Source organism: Symsagittifera roscoffensis, chromosome 9 (assembly GCF_963678635.1).
Source record: "Symsagittifera roscoffensis chromosome 9, txSymRosc1.1, whole genome shotgun sequence".
In the NCBI taxonomy this organism is placed as follows: Eukaryota; Metazoa; Xenacoelomorpha; order Acoela; family Convolutidae; genus Symsagittifera; species Symsagittifera roscoffensis.
Window position 1 is genome coordinate 32765076 of NC_087070.1, and position 12029 is coordinate 32777104.

The following is a 12029-nucleotide window of genomic DNA, read 5'->3' on the forward strand; positions in this document are numbered from 1 at the left end:
TCTAATTAATTGCCAACCCGAAAGGTAGAATGAAAAAAAAAAACCAAGTCACGACTGATTGAACACAGCCAATCGAAGATTGGAAAAGAGTAATGAACGCAAGTAAACATTAAAAAAAACACTGACTGTTGAAAAATCTCAACTTTCGGATTTTAAAGAAAAAGTTTTTAAGTTCTTTGAATTTCTGGAAAGATTTATGATTGGCGCTTTTTTGGTATTATTAACCCAACGTGAGAAACAGGTAAAGTTTTTATTCCGCTGGAAATCTAAAAATTAAATTCCACTTTCGAAACTAGAAATCGTACACGTTTTTTCGCGCAATTTCTCCGTTCGCATTTGGAGTGCTATTTACGTCTTTTTAAGCAGATGAATTTCAATTGAACTCAAAAAAGAATATATTAAGTGCATTCATAAATGCATCAATATGTATGAATGCACATCTGTAGTTTTTAGAGACTTTATACACAATTTATGACTTTTTCCTGAAAAAAAATCACCAAGACCTCTATAAGAGTCTTCAGTACGTTCATTACTCTAAAAAATACAATTATTCGAAATAAGAGCCTAGAGAAGAGATTAAATTAGCTAGCCTTTATAATCTGATAGAGATGATTTGTTTGAACTAAATTTTTTTTGGATAGGAGGGTTTGAAAGAGAAGCGGCGCAGTTTAGGCTACCACACGCATAATTGAACTTCAATGCACAGGAAACGTCTATAAAAGCACAAACCGATCTCGTTGCTTCGTTCATTTAATTGCTGCAGTTTTCTTCAACTTGAAATGGTTGGCTGCATGGATTGACTTCTATCGCTCAACATCGTTGAAAAGTTTATATCAAGCACTCCTGTAGTTCAAAAATTTCTTTTGAACTTCGCGTTTGAGACCGGTTACCTCAGGAATAAGAAAATCAAGACATACATATAAAAAAGAAAGATAAAGAACAGAAAACCTAAACAGAATTTCACACCCAATGGCGGGAGGGGTTTGTCGGAATAGAGGTCGTGAAAACCTTTCTACCATCACATTTGACCAAATGGGTTAGTCACGCTACTAAATAAATACAACTATAAAGCACAGATAAGCAAAAATATCATCAATATCACTGATGTCGTCACACATTAATTCGATTGAGAATCTTTCTTTTTGAAGAAACCTGTAGCATCATTTTTAAATAGTCATGTTTCTGCGTTCTACTATTTAAAAAAAACGGAAGAACAAACCGACATAGGTAGGATCTCAATCAACGCAGGGATGAAGTCAGAAATGTGGCACCAGTTTGATGGTTACATAATTAATGAATTACATCTACACAAATAACAAATAAACCAAACCGCTACAAGCATTCGCATTAATTAATTGCAGTCAATTAAGCACTCTCCTGCCAACCTCTCGTTCTCAAATCAATGCACGATTAATGGCACATATGACCATTTGCTGTAGTTGCCGCACCTCCCACGTGACCATTTTGAACCTGCAGAGCATTGGCATTGCGAGTGATTGGCGTGGACGAAGAGTTGCTACTCGAATTAGACGAGGAGCATCCGCCTCCCCCATTGGACGACTTGTTCCTGCCACTGTTGCTTCGTCTATGGTGCACAGTGGTCATATTTCCACTGTTACTATTTGTGCCCTTGTCAGTATTATTTGCAGTTGCTGATGCACTATTCATTGCCCCATTGTTCAGATGATGGTGCTGACTAGCTCCCCCATTCTGGTGAGTAGTCATGTTCAAGCCTATATTGCTGGGGAAGATCCCGTTTAGCGTTGCACCAGACCCACTCGTTGCTGTTCCGTTAACCCCACCTGCCGGAGATCCCCCCGCCGCCGGCATTACTCTGAACCAGTAGGTGGGGCTGAACTCGCCCACACTCATGTTTAACTCTGTCTCACTGATTTCAGAGTCACTGTAGAGCGCTGACGACGACTTGTCCCAACCTGCCTCTCCAAAACCTCCTAAACCGAACACTCCCCCGAAGAAACCATGAGTTATACTACTTGTCGCAGTGGGCTGAGTGGTGTTGCACAATGGGGGCTGCTGTTGATGCATGGGCGGTGTTTGTGATTTCAGCTTCAACTGAGTCGCTGAGCAAGAGTTTGAAGAATAGAACATGCCGAGGCCTATTCGGAAGAATATGAGTGCCCAGTATACGTGAAGGGCGAGGAGGGAGAGAAGAAGAGCGTTGAAGATGACGTAGGCAGGGAAGAATCCAACGTTGGGAAGCCAGAGAGACTGGACCAGGGTGGAGTTGATGATCCAGAGAGGGAAGTAGACCAACCTAGGCAATGCAACAAAGAACAATTCAAGCAGTTATCAAAGACTGACGACACTACAATTTCAACTGAACAACATGAATTTCAATCTCAAAATGGATGCCGGTCTTAGTTTAAAAAATAATGATTCTACCAAGAGTCGTTGTTATAGTTATTTACCCATCGGGATGCGCCATGCGAGTTTGTCCCAAGTCTAAGATTGTCGCCACAACGGCCGGATGTACATTCGGTATTTCATTGTGATTTTCAGTATTTTAGAGAAAAAAATTGAACATCAATATTTAATTGAAAATTTTCCAGTTTTCATGCAGAAAACTTAGCATGTTCACAAGGTCTCCAGTAATGTTGCTCTTTCTCGGCAACAAGGTTTCCAGCAGTGCTGAAAACTCGCTCAGACGGGATACTCGAGAATGGTATGCACAAAATTTTCCTCGTCAAAGTAGCGAGTCTTCGATACTTAGTGTACATAACTCAATAACAAGCAGGTAAAATGGGACCGAATATTCCGATAGCCTTCGAAGGCTTTTGCACAAACGAACGTTCGAATATTCGGTTGCGCCACTAAATAAGTAAAAGTTCAATCCAGCTTAGGATAGTTAGGGGTTGAGGATTTGCGTCCACTCTAATGAAACAGGTATTCAAACAGAGGCGAACCTGCGCTTTGCAAACACTTGCGAGAACACGACCAAAAAGCAGCTCTATCAAGTCAAATAAGAACTAGAAATAAGCCTCGAAGTAGCAGAAACTCAGCTACGTATCGGATTCGAATCTGCAACCTACAAAATTAGAGGAGCAAAAGTAGCACCAAATATACAAAAGACACAATTTTGCATGTAATAAATTGGAAAGCATAAAGCCAAATTATGTATAAATTATGCATTTGAAAAAATTGCGAGATACATTGAGTTGGAAAATTTCCGAAATCGAGCTTTTTATCATTGTACTGCCGTTTGAAACAAATCACTTTTATTTGCGACTTAGGTTGGAAAAAAAGAACGTTCGTACTAATAAACTTCACTTCACAAGTGTAAAAAACTTGACTGTTACTGGATCTGAGCTAGCATCCTCCTAGATGACTGACGGAGCAGTTTCTGAGGAGATTACAGGTGGGCACAGCGGAAGAACTTTGGAAATGCGAGCATCCTGGTGCCTTGCTTTCGTATGTAAGCTTTTCAAGCCACTAAAACTGTTTAATGACTAAAATGAAGTTGCTTGTCTTTGTTGTCTATACACAAGCGGACCGTATTGTCAAATTACGAAGGCAACTTTTTCCAACCTAACTCGCAAAAGAAAACTTCTCTTTTGGTGGCACTTTTGCTTCAATGCATAGCATCATCAGTTAAAAAGGATGTGTAGCTGCTTTATTGCTAGCTAAGGTTAGTAAATTTTCAATTTCCACCAAATAGAAAAATAGCCAACTGACAGTAGTAAAACAGTAACGAACGCAAGGAAACAGAAAAAAAACTGACTTGATGAAATTACCCCTAATTAAAAAATCTGAAACAATAGCTGAAAATTTAATTCCATTTTCGAAACTACAAGCCTACCAGTTTTCCGTGACCTTTAAATTTTGCTGTTCAATTGTGGAGTTTGCCTTCCTTGTAACAAAGGAAATGTAGCAAACTTATAAGATAAAAAGTAAAATCACGAAAAACGAAAACATCACCAAGACGTAAATAAGAGTACTCACTACGTTCATTACTCTTAGACAGACACAAAACTTGCATGCAATAATTTTGTCACAGAGGCGAAGCTGCGCAAAAATCAGCTCTTTGAGGTGCAATTAGAAAATGTAGCATCGAATAAGTAAAACTCGGCTAGGTCTCCGATTCCATCTGCCACTTGCGGCGACCTAGAGAATATGAGTCTCGCGCACTAACCACTCAGCCACGGACGCTTAATTAATCTCAAATACTAGCCTCAAATAAAGCAGAGAATAGATGCTACGAAATTTTTAATGCTAGAGATCGTGATTATAGCAAAATGCCACCAAATACTGAACACTTTGCCACTAACTTAGCGTGTTATAAATTGGGAAGCATAAAACCAAATTATGTCTAAATTATGCGTTTCAAAAAATTGCCAAGTATATTGAGTTCGAAAATTTCTGAAAAAAAAATTTCATCATTATTTTTTTGAAACTGTTTTCACACTTAATAATATTCGGATTTCAAAACACAAGCTATCAAAAGCCGCGATGATGCTCCAAAAGTAGCACCAATATTTGCGACCTAAGTTGAAAAAAGACTAGCTCAACTATATTACACAAAGCTCGCTAAAACTCGGTGTGTAATAATATTGAAAATTGTTTTCAATCAATAACATTTAAAACATAATTAACGTTTGCTTTGTAATTCTGAACGCATTTGTTAATATTTTGCAACGTTATATCATCAACTGGCGTCGCTAATATCTCGCATCGTTATATCATCCATTGGCGTGACATGAACATAAATATAGCCATCAGAAGGTTAGGAAAGTGCAAAGAACAAGAAAACCGAAAAAAAAATTGATTGACACTTCCGAAGAAAAAATATATCAGGCTAAACAACTCATATACAATTCGCCTATTGACCTATTTTTGCTAAAAATAAACCAAATTAAGAAAACTAGATCAATGGGTAAAAATATCATTCCAACGGGAAATCTAAAAATTGAAATGCACTTTCGAAACTCGAAGTCGTTCACGCTTTGTATCGCCATTTCCGCTTTCGTAATCGGAGAGCGCAATTAACCTAACTTTTAGCAAATGAATTCGCATTGCACTCAAAAATTCATATATACCTAAGGGTATTCATAATTTTATAGATATGTATGAATGCACTTTGTAGTTATTTAGTTAAAAGAGCATTTTAAGACTTTTCCTGAAAAAAGAACAAACAAAAAATCATCAAGACCTATATAAGTAAAAATCACTTCGTTAGTTTACACTTTAACCCCACCCCCCATTTTTGTGCTGACCAAAATGGTAACTGAGCTGATCAAAAAATTACGAGGAAGAGAAAATATTTTACAACACTATTGAAGTTGCGCAAAAACCAACAAAAAACTTCATTAAGTACTTCGAAAAACGGCAAAAAAAGAAAAACGTAAGAGAACACCAACAAAGCCTTTGAAAAATTCATTTTAAAACTACAAAAAATCTAAGACAAAGATTCGAACACAACTCACTCAGCCAACAGTCACTGGAGTAACCAATACAATTTTATTTCAAACAACTAAAAGAAGGAAAACAAACAAGACTAATTTTATTTCAAACAACTAAAAGAAGGAAAACAAACAAGAACTAATGCACTTTGTAGTTATTTAGTTAAAAGAGCATTTTAAGACTTTTCCTGAAAAAAGAACAAACAAAAATCATCAAGACCTATATAAGTAAAAATCACTTCGTTAGTTTACACTTTAACCCCACCCCCCATTTTTGTGCTGACCAAAATGGTAACTGAGCTGATCAAAAAATTACGAGGAAGAGAAAATATTTTACAACACTATTGAAGTTGCGCAAAAACCAACAAAAAACTTCATTAAGTACTTCGAAAAACGGCAAAAAAAGAAAAACGTAAGAGAACACCAACAAAGCCTTTGAAAAATTCATTTTAAAACTACAAAAAATCTAAGACAAAGATTCGAACACAACTCACTCAGCCAACAGTCACTAGAGTAACCAATACAATTTTATTTCAAACAACTAAAAGAAGGAAAACAAACAAGAACTAATTCCCAACGAATGAGGGTTTTGAATTCCCGTTTCTGCTAAATTTCATCTATGCTGCTATGTTTCATCTATGTATGTAAGTGTGTGGAGTACCTTGTTGCAACGAAGTAGATTGCGAATATTGCAAAGACCGCGTGGGTGAGGCGACCACATTTGGTGTAGTTGAGTAGCTTCACTGTCTCCAGCCACACGTCTGCTATGTCATGTGCGATCAGAATGATACAGCCTATCCTATAACACAAACCTTGAAACTTTACAAACATAGCCAATCGAAGATTGGAAAAGAGTAATGAACGCAAGTAAACATGAAAAAAAAAACACTGACTTTGTTGAAAAAATCTCACTTTCGAATTTCAAAGAAAAACATAGATGCCCGTTAAGCTCTTCGAATTTCTAGAACGATTTATGATTGGCGCTTTCTTGATAACATAAACCCATCTTGAAAAAACTGAACGAACAGGTAAAGATTTTATTTTAAGACTTTTTCCAGAAAAAAAAATAAAAATCAGCAAGACCTATGCAGTGCTGATTTAATTTATCCTCTTAGATTAAATCGTTATGTTAGGGAGGCCTATTACCGATGCCCAGTGAAGTCACCAAGAAAAACAGCTAATTTTTGAGATATTGTCGAAAGAGCAGATTCCCGTTCAAGTTTACCCATAGTATAGTATACATTATTTTGATTAATTTGTATACAACGTAAAGTGCGAATTGCACACTAGCCTGATGAAGTTATCGACATAAGACAACACCAGCAACACTATTGCAATCACGTGGTGCATGACTAGGTGTCGGAAGGCCTTGCGTCTCACCATCACCACTTGCGCCACCAGAAGAGACACATAGAAGGCCAGCTGGATCGAGTAGTAGTTCTGGATGCTCGGATTCAAAGGCTGGAACGGGTAGTTCTTCCAGCACTTGGCCAGATCGTAGAAGAAGTCTTCTTCTGAGAACACGTACAGTCCGTAGCCTACAATTCCTGTGTAGTACATCAGCTTCCAAAGACTCTCTTTGAACTTGGACATCTTCGATGGTCGCAATTGAGCTCTGCGCAGAGCAAACCACTGTTTGATCTTGTACTGGTTCCAGCAATCCAGCTGTTTTTCCAGGCCCTGCAAAATTGAAAATAGAACAGCTGCCAAAATTGGGAGTTGAGTTTATTAGAATTAAGAGAAGCGTTAAAACAATAGCAACATCCTAGACGAACCTTCGATAGAATTTTTAACTGACCGAAGCTCCCTTAAATAATTCTCTGATAATTAAATAAACGAACGGCCAAATCTAAAGATCTAAGTGTTCTCTTAGGTCCTTTTTCCACTTAGCTCACAAAAAAACTGCCTACATTTGAAAACGTCAGTTAAGTTTTTTTTTATAGGAAGTGAGGTAGGAATATGGTAACGCAGGTTAATTTTACAGAAAGTAACTTTTTACTTATATAGTATATATACTATAAAAGGTTACTTTGATAGTATATTTAGGCCAAGTGGCCAACCTAGTACAGCGAGTGCTCCTTACCTTCAAGTGCTTCTCGTCCGGACGCTGGGTTATCGTGAGGAAGACTCGTTCCAGAATGGCATTAGGGTATGGCTTCCTGGCTCCTCGCGGACAGATGCCTATGCAAGCACCTATGGGCTGTGCCACCAGTCGCCCAAACAGAAGTCTCACTATACCCAACACGAATGCAAATGGGAAGACTAGAGCCAAGTCCTCCACTTGGGGATACTTGTCTAAACAGCGCCAACAGAGTAACAGACAGTTAAAAACAGTTCAAGGAAACAGAAAAAACTGACTTTTTTTTTGAAAAACTTTCACTTTCGAGTGTAAATGAAAATATATACCCTTAAGGGTCGATGAATTTCACGAACAGTGTATGATTGCAACTTTTTGATAGAATTTACCCAATTTGAGAAAACTGGATCAATAACTAACTGGATCAAAACTGGATCGCTGGGAAATCTCAAATTAAATTCCACTTTCGAAACTAAGGGTTGATCACGTTTTTCGTCACCTCTACGGTTTTGGTGTTCAATAGTGGTGGAATTTGCCTTCCTTAACAAAGAAAATGAACTGAACTAAAAAAAAAGAAATCAAAAGTCGAACAGCGAAAAAGTAAAATTGAGCCTGAATAAAATTTAAGCCTTCTGAAAAAAATAACACGACCTATATAATAGTCTGAACTACTAGACTTAACATAAGAAACACGACCTGCATAAGTCTTTTTTACAACGTTCATTGTCATTTAAGCACTAAATTTAGCTAAGTCAACGCAAAGCTGAACCAAACAGTGGGCTTCCAGCCCCAGTAAAACTGTCGGTTGAATCATCTCAGAAAAAAAGTTCATCCAATTTTTGCATCTCCGTAAAATGGTCGTTCAAGTCTTCGCATCTCAGTAAAAATATCAGTGGCTCGAATTTCGCCATGATCCGTGTTTGATGCTTTATAGTAAGGCCACTCTTCCTAGCCCAAAAAACAACATGTAGTTTTTGCATGTATTTCCTAATCAGGGACCAAACTCCGGTTACGTTAAAGGATCTCGGTCGGTTGTTGATCCTTTCCTTCGAGGAAAAACGTCTGTATTTATATAGCATAGCAAAACATGATCTCTATTTTTGTACTTTAGAGGAAAAATAGTTTGATCCTAAAGAAGATGTTATAAGCAATCAATTTTTCAGAAACAGCTACTGCCCACCTGGAAAAATTTTATGTCTAGAAACACAATCTTCGGCGTGTCATGAAAACTCAAACGAGCGGCAACTGAGCCAACAAAATTTCGGTAGCTTCACGTAGAGCCGAGAAAAAATCGTTGTCATGAACTATAAAACCAATTCTGCAATTTATAGAGTTTTGTAGGATCCGAAGAGCTGTTTCCCTTGATACGACCAAAATTTAGATCACTAAGCCGAAATAACTTTGCCGAAAAAAGTAGGCACAAAAACAAAGGAAAATATATGAAGTTATGTTAGCGAAATTACAAATTGCAGGAGTATCCAAAAACATAGAACTAATAGAATATAGCTGATAGAACATTTTGGGAGCAATTTTAAAAGTTCCATCAGCTAACCAGAAAGATGACTTCTCCAGAACTCTCAGCATTTCGGGGTCGCCGCACAAAATGATTCGCTCGTGATCATTCGATCCACTGTCATACCGGATAAAATTTTCAAAAATTTTAGAGATCTCGAAATTTGACGCAACGGGGATGGGCGGCATACTTACAACTAGCTGCTTATGTGTGCGCGCAGCCGTTCGTTTGTTTTGTACTTGGGATGGCAAACTGAGTGGCTATATTGTTTGTACCTGGCAAAACCGCACTGGCAACTGCGACAGTCGGTATAAATCTCTCGCTGAGATCTTTTAAATGCTTCATGACATTTCGTGCATCCGATTTTACCGCTGAAATGTCATGGTTATGCTCTCCACGCGTCTCGATTAATTCGGAATGTTCTGTAATGGCAGTTGCTCGAATCTATATGTTTGATATTTGGAGCAAATCCAGTTTTCGATATTTGGAGCAAATCCAGCTTGAAAAAAAATTCGTGGCCGGATGCTACAAGAATTGGCTTGTTTTTAAATGAAACTGTGAATTCAAGAGAAGACCCAATCATAATGTGTTTATTGTGTTTGCGTTTGTTTTTAACTTGAGTAAACTATAAAGTGACTAACAGAATTTAATTTTTGTCACAAATTATACGTCAAATTGTTATGAATTAGCACAAGCAGGTTTTTTAGTGATCATAATGGTTTAGCGAACTATGAACTTGTCGATAAGAGTCTTAAGTAATTTAGGAAGCCTCGTTTTAGCATGTATAACTAAGATAAACCAAGCTTTTCATTATGGTGCTTGCGTTAATTGCAGGATTAATTTTGATGTGATAAGAGTTAAGATAAGAAATTCATACCGCATTAATTTTAGTGAAATGACTAGAGCTGTTAAAATGAAAGGTGTTAAACTGGAAAATAGGAGTTAAATTGTTGTGGATTTAAATTGTTTATTAGTGAAATGTATAGGTGTTGAAATGTACGGTGTTAAGTTGTATGGTATTAAATTGTAGGACACTTCCGAAAACAACTACAATAAAAATTGCATGCAATATACAATACAAACATAAAAAAGCATACTAAGACGAAAAAAGTTGAAAAGAAAGTAAAACAAAACTTTCTCATGTCTGGATAAAACATAACTAGGGACCCTAATACCGTTTTGAAGTTTTTGAATTTGTTATACTGATGCGGGATGCAATGGGTAATTTCAAAAATTTGATTTTACTTAAAACCTAAAATGTTTCTCTATTGAAATAATTGAGAAGAGTCAATTTTGAGAAAATAACATTTTCACACAAAACATAACATTTTTCTTGCAAAACATAAAGGAGTCGCCGCTTCTGCAGGAAAATTCTCGCAACCGGTTCTTCAGCTCAGATTTGATAGGGTAGTTTCTAAGAAAAGTCGATTCGTTTCTCAGAAAACGGTCAAAAGTTCAAAATTTTGACTTTTTTGAAAACCATATCTTTTTTCTTCAGAAAAATTGAGTGTAACCAATTATAAAAGTAGGATTATAACAACCTGTTTCTTCGATTAACCCTTGATATCAGATTTTGCAGAATAGTTATCGAGAAAAGTCAAAAATTTCAAAAAAAAACTGTTAAATCAAAAGTTTGACTTTCGAGAATCATAGTTTTTTGTTTTTGAGCGTCGCCACCTCAGCAGAATCGATTGACGCAAATTGTTTCTTCGTTTGAAACCAAAAACACAGATTCAGATATGTAATTTTCGAGAAATTCAACACTTCCAAAAACCGTAAAAAAAGGACTTCTCCGAGAGGGAAATAACTTTTTGTATAACAAAAATTGGGCATAATCGATTATGAAGAATGGCTTCATACAACCAGTTATTTCGATTGAACCAAATTTGGGAGAGTGGTTCTCCAGAAAAATCAAAAAGCTTCAAAAACGGTAGAAGTCAAAACTTGAAATTTCCGAGGGCCGTAAGTTTTGTGAAAATAATTTGTGAGTGGCCGTTAAAGCCGGTGAGCTTCCCACTACCTTTTATGTCCATTTAACCCACAATCTCTGCACAATTGGGAAATAGCTGCTTACGCAGGGTAGATCTTCAAATCTGTGATATTCATTGAAAGCAAAACCTCATATTTAAAATGCTAGTTTTAGAGAACACAAAAATATAGGTATAATCAAATATTCACCGCACAAACTGTGAGAGTATGCAGGCACAAAGGGGAGTCGGGGTCTTTCCGTTGAAACATTTTTTTTGAGAATGGGTAAAACAAAAGCAGAAGTCAAACAGCGAAAAAGTTAATTTGAGCATGAACAAATTTTAAGACTTTTCCTGGAAAAAAAAACTAAAAAAGAATATCACGACCTATATAAGAGTGTGAACTACGTTCATCGACTCTGAAAATGAGTAAAATAGAAGTCTCACTGACCCGTAGGAGTGTCTCTGAGGTCTGCCCATGTTATGTTGTTGGGCAACCAGAACCTCTCGTTCCAGAATCCAACTCCAGCCATCAGTCAGTGCAGTAAAGATTAGCCCAGAGAATTGTAAATCATCATAATCTGAAAAAAAAAAAATGTTTTGTAAATCATAACAAACTTTTGAAAGGAATCCATTCGCCACAGACAATTGAGAAAGTTAGTTATGTTCAATATAGCCATTTCTTTAGCAATTGGTTTGATCAGTTAATTCAAAAACTAATTGCTTAGACCACTTTGCTTGAAAACAGGTCTTTTTTAACCAATAGATCGTAGTTCAAATAATCATCCTAATTATCTTTCACGTCTCAGTGAAGCCACCAGACATTCAAACATTTTTTATTATACCCCTTAGAATCTTAAGAACTCGTGCTCTAGCCTTTCTATACAAGCCAAGCAGCCAAAAAAACTACTAGAAATTTTAAAATGTAAAAACCCACTTTTGAAACTAAAAATCATCCGCACTTTTGAACCATTTTCATATTTGAAGTAAAAATCAGAGTCAAACCGCGGAGACTTTTTCCATAAAACAAAAAAAACAAGACCTAAATCGTGAAG

The 12029-nt window shown here is 36.8% G+C and overlaps 1 protein-coding gene across 1 annotated transcript; it reads right to left on the bottom strand.

The window, feature by feature from the left end:
• Positions 1-467: 467 nt before the first annotated feature.
• On the bottom strand, positions 468-11551 carry LOC134854404 (ceramide synthase 6-like). The gene is made up of 5 exons (XM_063870640.1): positions 11426-11551; positions 7501-7712; positions 6709-7097; positions 6079-6216; positions 468-2275 (listed from the first exon to the last, which is right to left on the bottom strand). Exons 1-5 carry the CDS (start codon positions 11505-11507, stop codon positions 1411-1413), a joined length of 1686 nt encoding a protein of 561 aa, XP_063726710.1. The 5' UTR covers positions 11508-11551; the 3' UTR covers positions 468-1410.
• Positions 11552-12029: the final 478 nt, after the last annotated feature.

Excerpts from the sequence above, each read along its gene's own strand:
- LOC134854404 (XM_063870640.1), bottom strand. The coding sequence starts at position 11,507 with ATGGCTGGAGTTGGATTCTGGAACGAGAGGTTCTGGTTGCCCAACAAC. Across the intron at positions 7,098-7,500 it reads CGGACGAGAAGCACTTGAAG|GGCCTGGAAAAACAGCTGGA; the intron begins GTAAGGAGCACT and ends TCAATTTTGCAG. Across the intron at positions 2,276-6,078 it reads ATCTACTTCGTTGCAACAAG|GTTGGTCTACTTCCCTCTCT; the intron begins GTACTCCACACA and ends TGCATTGCCTAG.